The following is a 13,297-nucleotide window of genomic DNA, read 5'->3' on the forward strand; positions in this document are numbered from 1 at the left end:
GGTACGACCTCAACTAGACATTCACTTCCCTCACGCGTACTCACCTTTTTGCTGTTTATACCACGCGAACATCTTATTTTCGCTATGATTAATCATTCCATCCGGCTAAGTATACCTACGGTTCGGTCCTCGCAACTGGGACAGCTTGTGCCACTTTTCTCGTCAGAATTTAAGAAACCCTGCTTGGAAGCACATGAAATATTTAGAAGCAAAGCATTTCTGAACGTGAAAATTCTTTATGCAGTAAAAATGCACGTCCCCATGTTTTTATTATTTTATCTTGACTCTAGTACACCAGTTATTTTTGCGAAAATTATTGTTCCAGATAAAGGTTAAATTTAAAACGTACGAATCTTATTCGAATAAAGATCAAAATTTGTTGGAATATTATTCAGAACTTTGTGATACACTATACAAGTTCTATACTCGAAATTAATAATTTTGATAGATCATATTTACATTTTACTCTCCAAATATTCTTTCCTTTTGTTGATTCTCTTATAATATCCATACAAATTGGCCATTGCACGGATAATAGATTTAATATGAATTTATTGTTATTTATAAAGTAGTATAAATTTCCTGATAAGTAATTATTTGCATAATGTCATTCACATTTAAGTATAAGATGAGATCTATTACCAATAACTATGAGTAAGTGAATTTAATTTGCAAAAGGGTGAATTCGTTGATTTGCGGTGATATAAGTATATTCTACGATAGGATTAATTTATTTAACAAAAAGTAAAAACCAACGAAAGGATTAATTTCGAGCACCAAGCATTTACCAACGAAAGGTTAATTAAAATATTGCCGCAAAAAAAGGAAAAAATAGGATTATATAAAGCAGGTCACGCTTCAGAACATTTTCCGCGTTGTTGTTTTCTTCCATTACCTCCGAGCTTTTCCTCGACCAGTACACGATCGCTCATAAATCCCGATTCGATCCTTAGAGGAGTGAAATTAGGAAGGGCCGATCGGTGCAGCATGGCAACACGGCGAGTAGATATCCCGTGAGGGGTTCGCTTCTGACACGGGTAATCGTCCCGGTCGAGCAGAAAGGACCCAACTATCCCCGTACGTGACTAGTTAAACCGCGGACGTTCCATTTCGCAGATACGATCGCTGGCAGCCGAGGCAAGATGGAGGCGGATCGATCGGACCAGCCTGGGATGATCTTTCGGAGCAGCCTGACGACGGAGAGCGAGCCGGAGGAGGATACATACGAGTCTAAGGAGTTGTCGGGTCGTCCTGCGAGCCTGATCAGAACGATCTCCGAAGAGTCGTTGCCGCGCGAGATGCTGGAGCAGCAGGAACTGGAGGACTTCTTCGACGAGAAGCTAGCGAAGGATACGCACAACAAGCTGAGGAGAAACCTGGGCCAAATGACGATCACGCCGCCGCCTAGTCCCGAACCCGGGATCAAGTCGGAGCTGCTGGACAACGATCACTCGGCACTGCTAAAGGTGCTCAAGGATGAAAACCCGGAGGAGAGCAACCTGAGCTCGATGACGCCGAGCTTGACCGAGCTGGAGGCTGCGCTGTCCGACATGCTGGAGAAAGAGGAGACCCAGGAATTTCTGAAGGACGAGTCCAAGATGGACAACTGGCCGACGAAGCAGCTCGCACAGGTCTCGAAGATTGACGATGCGAATATAAACCGGAACCCGTTGATCGATGTCGCGGATCATCCAGTCCAGGGATCCACGGACCAAGCTCCCGTGTCTCTCGGACAGATCCTGGAGAACAGGAAGCCGATTACTAGCAGGAAGGTCTCGTTCTGCGCCTGGGAGGAGACGCTGCTGGAGACGGATGATCGGGACGATCGGGAATTCACTGAACGTCCGACGGATTTAGATAAGAACACCGTTTCTCATCGGAACGAGGGCCGCCACAGGGACACCGGGGAGGGGACGATGGCGTGTCCCACCGATCAACCGCCCGAGAAGCCCACCAGGCTGAACAGGAGCCTCGAGGACTTGATGGAGGACTCGGAAAACGTACCCACACCGCCCCGCAGGAGACACAGGAGTCTAGGGAAGAGGGAGGAGGAAGTCGCACGAAATGGCTCCGCGGTAGCCGAAGCTTACCTCAACGACAGACTCATCTGATCGTATTCTACAAGCCCCATCCTCTAAGTACTTTAGACGCTGCGTCCTGGTCTCACCCAAAATTCTGGACACAGTTTTCGAGCGTCGTTCTGTGATCCTCGGGATCCATGGATCTTTCTAGTGACTGAGGAATGTGTAATTTAATGGTCCAAGATCGACTTCTTCGATCCTGATGGACACTTGTGCCTTTGGTGCGCTTCCGGTCGTGCTCGTTCATTGTTAGACTAGACTGCGAAGCTTTGTGCGAAATAAACATTGTCCGCATTGATTGCTCGAACGGTTTCTCTTTTTTTTCAATGATAGAATTTTTGTTGGGATTGGAAGACGTTAAATGTTTGTTTGTCAGTCTGTTTGTTATCTTGGACTGTATAGGATTGCAGGGGAAACGGAGAGAAGGCGATCGATTTTGGTTATCGTTTACGTCGTTGTGCCGGTATGTGTTACCTGACAATATATTTTATTTGTTATTACGAGAGTCAGTCGTTAAAATCTTTGTACAGCCTACCGTTGTCATTGTTTGGTGTATCGCTAGGTTCAATACATATGTTTTTTACAATTGTAATTTTCATGAGCTACGATACAGAGCGTGTAAAATCTGATTTTCATCGGTAAAGGATTTAGAGAATTAAGAGCGAATAAGGAAGGTGATGATCACATAGGCTTGCAACGGCTTGTGACGTATCTAGGAGCTTTTGGAGGAAAAGAATACTAGAGGTGAAATATATATTAATTTAAATAAGATAACGTTCAGACTTTTTGTTCACTAAATGAGGTCTTATTTAATGTACTTGTAGTTTTCAAGGTTTTACATAAGATTAGAAGGAAGCCCTCACTCGTGTCTCCGTTGCATCAATCGCGAGAGCTTCATTGTGATCTCCATTATCACTACCTCTTCATCATTCCATCCTTAAACGATTTAGATATTCAAATAATATGCACAGTAACTAACAGATACAGTTAACGAGATCCGCAAGAAGAAACGTATAAATTATTCCACGTTATCTACGTTACGAGGCTGCCATGTTGTAACCTCTAGATAACCTTTCCGGACACCATTGTAAGGAACTAACGTTTCGTGTAAGAAGAATACCATTTCACGAACTAAATACAGTATTTCATGAAGCACAGTATGCATTTACGCAATTCCCACCTCGTAGCATTCAGTTGCATTGTTTTAATCAAGAATTTAAATACGGATACAATGTAGACGTACGCCGTTGTTCACGTTTTAATAGAACTAGAATAAAGCAGGATGATCCGAATTTCAAGCATTCCTCGTGCTATGTTCTGCATACTACATTTCAGCTTTGAAAGCATTTAAATTCTATGAACCAGACATGTTTAGACATTTTTCAAAAATTAATGCGACTCGCAGATTGAAAAATAGCCAACGTGTTTCCAAAGAGCAGACGAAGTCCAATTTGAAATAACCTGACAAAAAGACACAATTTTGATACAATATTTGGATACAAAACAAAAATGTTATTAAATCCATTTCAATGTCATTGTTTCGTTTCAATTAACCCTTTGGCTACGGCAGACTTTGGCATAGCCGTAGTTTTCCGAATATTGTTTTTGAATATTAAAATATTCAATATAATGAATTCTATTACATTAAACCGATATTACTTGAAGTGAACAATAATTTTAAGCTTTAACTACAATATATAACATAAATATTACACGATATATAATTAATCAAATTTAATAATAACCGGGGGCGAAATTTGATCTTGACGCCTATTGGCGCCTACAGTACCGGGAAGCCACATGTTTCGGACGCCAATAGGCGCCAACAGTAGTCAAAGGGTTAATGATGGCTAATAATTATAACTCAAAATAAATCAGATAAGGAATTATTTAATTAAAACCGTTTATCAAAGTAGACGATTTTCTATTTCGTGTCCTCAGAGCTAGAGTTAGAATAATCTGGATATAAAAGCAGATAAAAATCAAAATATGAGCGTCTTTGTTTCAGAATTGTCTTTAGAAACACGTGTGCCAATAAGGAATAGAACTTAAACGTTTTAAACCGCTGTAATTTTTTTTTTATTCTCCGTTCGGCTACATACAAAGCTACATACAATTCTGGACGAGTGTGCGACGCTAAGTTCGTTCCGCAGTACTAGAAAGGATATCGGAGTGCTCGTGAGAATCTCTCCGTCTCTCGACCGAGGCTTTCTTCTGCGCGCAAGAACTTCCTAACGAACTTGCTGCTCCTGGAGAAGGGAGGACGCGCATCCTACGAAAATCGCGGAACTTCGTTGGGAAAGTTTCCGATCGAACGGATCGCAGGTGTTCGCGCGTCGTTCTTGTTCAATGGCGCGTCACGATGTTTGACCTCGATACAAATTTCTGGCAGGAATTGTTGTTCGACGCGGGCCCTGCCCAATAACCGTCTTACACAGCTCTTTGGCAACCTTGATCCTAATAAACCATGTTCGTTACCGTGTAACGTGTTTGAGGAGCGGAATTAATAACGCAGGTGAGTTTCATTGGCTATGCAGATGCCTCCTGAGAATTACATTAAAGAGGATATGAAAGGAGAAACAAAAATTATGAAAATCTTTGTAATATTTACAGAATATTTCTAAAGGTTATAAAATATTTAGACCACGAATACCACGTTGCCCGCGGTTGGAGGTTTAAGTATATCGGTTAGCGTTTAATGAAATATACATGAACACATGGACATCGAAACATGTAACATCGTACATCACGATATTGCAAATCAGTTTGATTTTATGGAATCGTTTATGTTGGCGGTGAAGGCGTAGAATATGTGAAAATCATTTTGACGTAGACAATATTTATGAAATTTACAAATGTGTTCACAAGGAACTTTGAATGTACTGTATAACGTATTGTTACAAATATGGATCGATATCTTTTGATATCGAGATATCGAGAGTTCCTTGTGGCATCGTTGCTTGGTAAATATCTCCTGAGCAACGATGTAACAAGAACGACTCAGAGTTGGGAGAGATGTCGTGGTAAACGATCGAATATTAGGTTCCCCCTTTCCCGAATAAAGAGTTCTGTTGTTACAAAAGTTGTGACGTTATTATTCAATATGCCGAGACTGCGCTCACGTAACAGTATAATTAAATTACTCTTTTGAGCTGTAATTCAGAATTTTACAGGTTTGGAATTCACAAGCGTCCTGTGAGGTGCACAAAATGACCCCTTCACCATTGCTTTATTATTTATTAAATTACAGTAAAGAAAATGATTTATTATGTCGAAAGAAGCTCTTTTCTTATTACTCTTACATTCACCTTTTTCTAGTTAAGTAGACTATAACAAAATGAACGAATATAACGTGCAGAAACGATTGCTTTGATTAAAAATGGTAAATTAATTATAAGGATGGCCACTCAGTTTCCATACTTAATAAGCTATAAAAAGATATGCAATCGCGAAAATTGAATAAAGCAAACATAATCCATCATACTATATAAATACAGAGTCGTTTGCGTAACTTGTTAATGTCAGGAAAAATCATTAGTTCATAACTTTCTAAAACTTCGCGTAGTACCTATTTCGAGCTAATTAATTTCTAGCTTGAATCGATTTTATCTGATGCTCTAAATATACATTAATCGCGTGCAACACCGGTGTTAATGACCCTGGCGTGAAATGCATAGTTGCAGCGGTACGAAAGACCGATTCCCTACGAAACTGTGCCACGAGATGTTTATTAAAACAAATTGTAAAACGCTTCGCCGGTCGTTACTTCAGCACGTCGCCCTACACAGAATACATTAAAACGAATAAAAGGGACCTGGTCATTAGAGACGTATGAATTAATTGCATTGGATACGAGAAAAGGGCGACAAGAATGCGCCATTATTTCGGTTGTTTCCATATTCGTTCTATTTAGTTTCCATTCTTTGATTTCCTACTTTTTAGTTAGGAACATACTCTTTAAAAAATCAATTTCAGTACCTAGGGTAATAGTTGTACAAGCGAAGCTATAATTTTGAACTCTATGGCAGAAATTTTAATTAGTTGTATTGATATAATTTTTGCAATCGCGTTCCTCTGGAAACATATTTTTCACGATCTGATTCGCGATGGAGATTATTAGTAATAACCAATTAAGTACGAATTATATTCCGTTCTTTGCAAGCTGAAATAAAATTCTACGGATCTTCTTTTCCATTGTCATTACGCCTTTTTATACGAATTGGAATTAGAGAAAAATTTGTTTTCTGAATTGAATGACTACTCGTGGCAAGAAGAAAATACAAATGCTATTAATAATAAATAAGCATGTTTGGCGCACCATTTTCACGACATTACTGTTGACAGTGTTCACAAAGATATTTCTACAAGTGTTAATATTCTTTCTATTGCTTCTAATGTCACAACATTTTATTTCATTTCATTTATTCATAGCATTTTATTTAACTTTATTTCATTTAATGTAATAAAATAATCAAGTGAACGATTTTTATATTCTGGGACGAAATTAACTCAGTCACTGCCTTATAAGGGATGAAATTGTTCAAAGGAACGTCTCATTTTAGAGCAGAATTTAAAGAGCACGTATCTATTAATGCTTACGTTAGATAAATATTTAAATTTAAATTATCATTTATTAGATAAATATTTCAATTGTCTTGGATAAATATTTATTCGAAACAATTCGAATATTATGAGACGCGTGAAAATTGGTGGACCCTGGTTTCTTTTTGATGGCGCCACGTACTTTCTACTGCACCCGTTATACAGGCAAGCTTGTCAGGCCCCATACATCAACCGAAGAGCCCATGTCCGAGTTTCTAATTTACCTATCCAAATATCCGCGTCTTCGAGGGTCGAGTTCGAAAGTGGGACAACAACCTCCAGTCGCAGAGGTTCCTACGAGTCACCTCGCGCCGTCCTCGGCTGACAAGGGTTGGCGCGGGATGGCTTGGCAGCCCTGTAATCTCGAAAGTTTTCCAGGCTCGATCGCCGCGCGCGCCGAAGACGGCAGAGAACGGGAGAGAGAGATAAAGAGATAGAGAGTGAGAGTGAGAGTGAGAGAGAGAGAGAGAGAGAGAGAGAGAGAGAGAGAGAGAGAAAGAGGGGGGCCTGGTTAATGAAACACGAAATAATTAGACCGAGCAACTTCTATATAGCGATCGCGCTCGCACGTTCTCTCGCGGATTGCTATATTCCAGTCGGAGGAGCCACGGGTCCAGATCGTTTTCCCTGGTCGCTACGCCGGCCCTTAAGGCGATTAAGATCGGCCCGTTGAGCCTGTAATGATAGAACGGGGAGAGATAATTAAAAAAGTAATGGGTAAGCCGAAACCTGTCCGCCGCGAACCGCCTTCAACGACACGTTCCGGCGACCATGTTTCGGTTATAATGAGGGGTATACGCCGGTCCTCGTTGGAACTCTCGCTTAAGCTTGCTTTATGACCGGATCGCACGGATAAATGGCTACAACCGAGTTTTTCCGCGGTAACAAGTCACTTACGGCACTCCGTGTTAATTAATTATTGAGCTCAATTATTTTTTTCAACCAGTGATGGTCTTCGCACCTCTGTGAAACAATTTTTCAGGTATATTTTAAAGTTTTCATGGAAATTTTTAATTGTTGCATTCTCAATGGCAAATTGTCGATGTTGTTACTGGATACGTAAATGAGTAAGTGTAAATAGTAATTGATGTATTATTTGTTGTCGTATTATACGTTAATATTGTCTGATATAGTTGCAAGAAACCATAGACGAGTTTCTCATTGTGCTTATTGCTTCACAGAGAATGTTCCTACTGGTTATCTACAAATCTTAGAGATTTAAAATTTCAAAAATATTTACACTGTAAATCAACACGATCTTCTAAGACAAATTTATAGAAACATTTAAGAGCATTATGAGAATATAAAGAGTGGTCTTGTTTGAGCAATAATCGTGCCTGAATAGAATCTTTCCAAATTCTAATTGTCTAATTGTATACCAACCATATTATCATAATCTATTAATAATTTGGTCTTTTTGGTATCTTTTACTTTACTTCTTTACTTTTATTACTTTCTTACTTTTTTTACTTCTTTAGTTTTTTACTTCTATCTTAAAATTGTGGATAGCAAACAATAATGCAACAAAGTGTATCGCATATCGCCGCCAGGACATCATATTGCGGTAGTCCGGACAATGCACTTTACTTTCAACGTAATTTGGCTGCTACATTTCTTTGAAAAGTCCATTGTTTCGTCACCAGAACATAATTACTAAACTGCGAACTCTATGCATTTATGACAAAGGTAAGTAGGTGCAATACAAAAGTGTGAAGATAATAGGCAATATTACGAATAATGCTGTACTATTTTTGACTTATTAACGTTATTAAAAGCTTAAATTAATTTTTGTGTAACTAAGCTTTAAACATTGGTTAAAGTATTTATCACGTTGAGTCCGACATGGTAAATATTAGTGACACTTTGCGACTAATTTACAGTTTCTTATAACATACTAAAAAAAACTAAAATTCACTAATGTAGCGTAACAATAATTTTAGTTGTAGCATAATAATAATTTTAAGCAAAACAACGTATTCGGACAAACGTTGTAGTCGTGGCCCGCGAGCTAGAGTAAACCCCCTACACGCTAGGTACAGAACTCGCTCAGGTACCGAGTTGCATGGGGTATAAATACGGGCCGCTTTCTCTAAAAAAAGGAGAATACTAAGACAAGATATTCAGTGGGTTTCACATTCGCTGTCAAGCGTTCATGCGTGACGACTGAGACAAGCGTGACTGACATGCTTGTCCACTGAGCTTAATTTAAATTTTCCGGTTAGGATGAGCATGCCGGACCTCGGCCCAGCTACCTTGCCTGCAAGACCTGCAGTCTCGCTAGGGTTAAAACCGTTAAAAACTCCCAAACTGGGACCTCCAGCTGGGTCAAGTAAAACTCGCGCGAAACCTAAAATCACGTCCGACGTTGTCCAAGAAAAGAAACCAAAAGCCAAACGAGCGAAAATTTCCGCTAGCCCTGAAAATAAATCTCTTAAATCCACCAAGATTGCAAAAATGGCTGCAGCCGATATTGCTACTACAAATGATTCCAACGAATTTCCGGCTCTTTCTGTTCTTCCCACAAGAAATCGTTTTGATTTTTGTTCGGCCTTCACGGTTGATACCGTTGACCCCTCAACCAAGACAAAAGTCCCCTTGCCAGAGACCGCTCCCGTGGTCACTCCAGGCATTAGCGCGACGGGTAAAATAGTCCCCACTGCTGGTGTAAACAATCCGGTCGTTGACACCGTACAGGTCAATGATCCATTGCCTATCAAATACATTCACCACTTCAAATATTCCTTACCTAAGTTCCAAAGGGAACTCGCAGCTACCTATGGAAACCGCTTCCAACTTAAATTCAACAATAACTATGTACGGATTCAGTTATTCAATTCAACTGATTTTATGGAGCTCAAAGCTGAATTGGTCGCCAAAAACATACCTCATTACAGCTTTTCCCTTAAAGAGGAAAAGACATTGTCAATGGTTCTTAAGGGCTTAGTCCAGGTTATTTCCGATGAAGTCCTATCTGAGATCCGGGCGTGCGGCCTGGATCCTGTTTCCTGCTTCTCCATCAAGGAGACTAGTCTATTTAGCGTAAACTTTCCCTCAGGTACCACCATATCTGAGGTCAATAAAATCAGATTCTTATTTAATACCAAAATATACTGGGATAAGTTCATGTCGAGAACTCGACACACTCAGTGTTACCGGTGCCAGGCATTTGGTCATTCCTCTGCAAACTGCAATTTACCTCCGAATTGTGTTAAATGCGCGGGGGCTCACAGCTCCAGTGACTGCACCAAGCCCTTCAATGTCACTCCTAAATGTGCGAACTGTAAAGGTTCGCACACAGCTAATTACCATGCTTGCCCTGCTTTGAAAAGATATTTGAATCGCAGAAACAACGTAAACCGTCCGGGCCTGAAGGACCCACTCTCCGTTGACTACATCCCAACACCATGCTCCCCAGGCGTCCCCAGACACGGTGGGCTGGTCTAAACACAGGTCGAATCTCAAACATACGTATCGAGGAACCATTAAATATCCCTCCCCCTGGAGCGATGTCATACGCTCGTGCCGCTTCATCTCAGGCCGAACTCTTGTCCCGGCCTCCACAGCCGAGCAATAGCGAATTAGGTGACCTACCTAACCAGCTTAATATCTGCTATCTGGGAGCTCAAACAGCTATCCAATATTCAACTCATGATTTCAACTTTCTTAAGGTTGAACAAAGCGCTCAGATCCTGTACATCTGACTCGGAAAGATTTCAGGCTTACCTTCAAGTTCTGTCCACTCTTGACTAAGCCTTCCCAAGGATCTTTGTCTGGAGCGCAGGGCCAGTTGTCCAAAAAAGAGCTGAGCTAATTCACCTTCTTCAAACCGAAAGAATTCATATTGCCCTTTTAGCAGAAACGTGGCTGAACAGGAACATTAACTTCTCTATTCCTGATTACCATATAGTTCGCAAAGATCGACTCACACGGGGAGGGGGAGCAGCTATTCTTATAAAACATCCTTACTTCTACCATGTCTTGGACACGTCCCAAATATATAATATAGAGTCAGTGGCTGTTACTATCCCTGACTTAAATATTACCTGCTGTGCAGTTTACTGCCCACCTTCCACAACTGAACTAGATTCGGCTGACTTGGATCGACTAGTCACGATTGGGGCCGGCGCGGCGGAACCTACGCAATCGGCGGAGACCTAAATGCCCGGCACCGCTTTTGGAATAACTTCAAGGCCAATCCTACAGGAAACAGCCTATTCAGGCACATGCTTGGGTCATCCTACAGGATCATAACCCCGCCTAATCCAACCTGCTATGCCTCGAACCGTTCGAGACCATCCACCATCGACATGCTGCTCACTAACTGCAGCCTTGACTTGGCTAGTTATACTACGGATCATTTCTCCACTATCCACAGACCGATGATAATTTATCCCACCGCAGCTCAACATGCGACCCCCTACATCTCTGAGGTCGACTGGAAATTATACCTCGGCCTTACGTCCAAATTGGTCCTGGGAACAGCTCTGACCACCCGTCCTTCAATAGAGCTCGACCCTAGAGGCCTTAAACGCCTTCTTGCACGCCTGTCGCAAAAAGGCCACGGTGGCATTCACAAAACCTTGTAGGCGCAACCCTGACTTGTCCTCAGATTAGCTCCTACAAGCTTTAATCAAACAGCGACGAGCCTGTAAGAGAAGCTGGCAGACCACTGGATGCGTCACCTTCCGCAATCAAATCAAGTACCTGACCTTAGAAATAAAAGCCCGGATTCACTTACTTAGAAACTCCGCCTGGAAAAGAAAAATTGCCGAGTTTAAAAAAGCGGATCCTACATTTGGACGAGGTGGACGGGTCATCATACACTAATGATGATCGTGTCAATACCGAGGCGCTAGCCAACGTCTTCGAAAGGATACACGCCCACACCTCGACTCTCAACTCTCCTAGAGACAATGATATTTCCCGTTACGTCCTCAGCTTCGAGGGTATGAACGAGGTTGATAAATCCTTCTTTTCCGCCATAAAACCCGAATTCATTTATAACAGCATAAAGGGAATGAAAAATAAGAAGGCTCCTGGCCCGGATCGCGTATCAGTTCCTATGCTGAAATTCGCAGCTCCCAAGGTCATTCTCCAAATTTTCCATATAATTAAATCAGCTTATTTCCTCTCCTACTTTCCCGCAGACTGGAAAATAGCTAAGGTGGTTCCGGATTCACAAAACTGGTAAACCAACAGATCTCCCGACCAGTTACAGGCCGATAAGTCTCCTCCCGATCTGTGGCAAGATCATGGAGAAGCGTCTCTTACTGCTTATACTGAATCATATTGAATCAAGGGACATAATTATTAATCAGCAGTTTGGTTGTCGAAGGGGCCACTCCACCACTCTCCAAAACCAACGCATCTCCCAACAAATATCTCAGGAAATTAACACCAGGAGACTCACCGCCATGGTTCTGCTCAATCTGGCCAAGGCCTTCGATTCGGTGTGGCATGATGCACTCCTCTTCAAGCTGCACAGCTACGGCTTCCATTCCCATATCATACGCCTAATACAATCTTACCTACATAAACGTCAGTTCTTCGTCAACCTTAATGAGTCTCATTCTGAGATGCATCCCGTAGCTGCAGGAGTCCCCCAAGGCTCAGTACTTGGTCCGGTGCTTTTCGGTATTTTCATTAATGACATACCTTCTCATCCTAGTTGCACCATAGTCCTATTTGCCGATGATACTGCTCTCCTATCCTCCTCATGGCAACTTCGTACTCTCATGGCTAGAATACAGGCGTACCTTAATATCATTGTCCAATACTTTCTCTCTTGGAAGCTCCAGTTAAATCCAACCAAAACACAAGCAATTTTATTCACTCACAGAGTAGGATGTCCTTACACCCAACTTCCTCCACTTCACATTAACCAATCACCTATCCAGTGGTCTGACTCGGAGACCTACCTCGGGATCAAACTCAATACCAGACTGAATTGGAACGTATCGGCCGAGGATAGAATTCAAAAAACTCTCAAGGCAGCTTTTGCCATTCACCATATTCTTTCGCCTAAATCACACCTCTCACAAAGCCTAAGAATTACTCTTTTTAAAGTCTGTCTCCCCCCAATACTACTGTATGGAGCAGCCGTATGGTGGTCGGCTTATCCAAGTTCACAAGCCTTATTTCAAAGGCTAAAAGCTACCCAGAATAAAATACTTAAAATTATCACTGGTTGTGGAGCAAGGTTTCCTACCAGCGAACTCTATCGCCGCACGAATGTTCCAAATATTAACATATATATATTCAATAGTATAAACAAAATGCAAATTACGGGTCATCGGAACCCTCTCATTTCTCTAACAAGCACCTACGATAGGTTAAAAATGCCCTATAATATAATGGATAATAATGGATAATCAATGGGCTGCATATGTTTAACCCAGAAGCTTGCCGAGGTCAGGATTGTAGATACCAAATTTTTTTTTCCATGGTGTTGTCTCCTCCTCAGCGGTTGGCAAACCTTAATTTTTTGATCTAGTGACTCTAAATGTGGAAATGTTTCAGCTTGGCCCTCAATATTAGGGACTCTCCTGTACGTTGTGATAGCTGCTTCGACGCGCACACATCCTCAGCTATTCCTCACTGTGCAGCAATTATTA

At 41.4% G+C, this 13,297-nt stretch overlaps 1 protein-coding gene across 2 annotated transcripts in view; it reads left to right on the plus strand.

Moving 5' to 3' along the window:
- The window catches only part of LOC144472471 (uncharacterized), an 85,886-nt gene extending 83,138 nt beyond the window's left edge, over positions 1-2,748 (plus strand). The window contains exons 10-11 of one of the 2 annotated variants that reach the window (XR_013494423.1): positions 1,117-2,643; positions 2,695-2,748. Coding sequence is in view for 1 of the 2 variants with exons in the window: in XM_078185593.1 (XP_078041719.1) it covers positions 1,117-2,111 (995 nt within the window). In the remaining variant the exon portion in view is untranslated. Of the gene's footprint in view, positions 1-1,116 lie in introns of both variants that reach the window. The other variant, XM_078185593.1, reaches the window with a different exon arrangement.
- The last annotated feature ends 10,549 nt before the right edge of the window (positions 2,749-13,297 follow it).

Source organism: Augochlora pura, chromosome 7, assembly GCF_028453695.1.
Source record: "Augochlora pura isolate Apur16 chromosome 7, APUR_v2.2.1, whole genome shotgun sequence".
NCBI classification, from domain to species: domain Eukaryota; kingdom Metazoa; phylum Arthropoda; class Insecta; order Hymenoptera; family Halictidae; genus Augochlora; species Augochlora pura.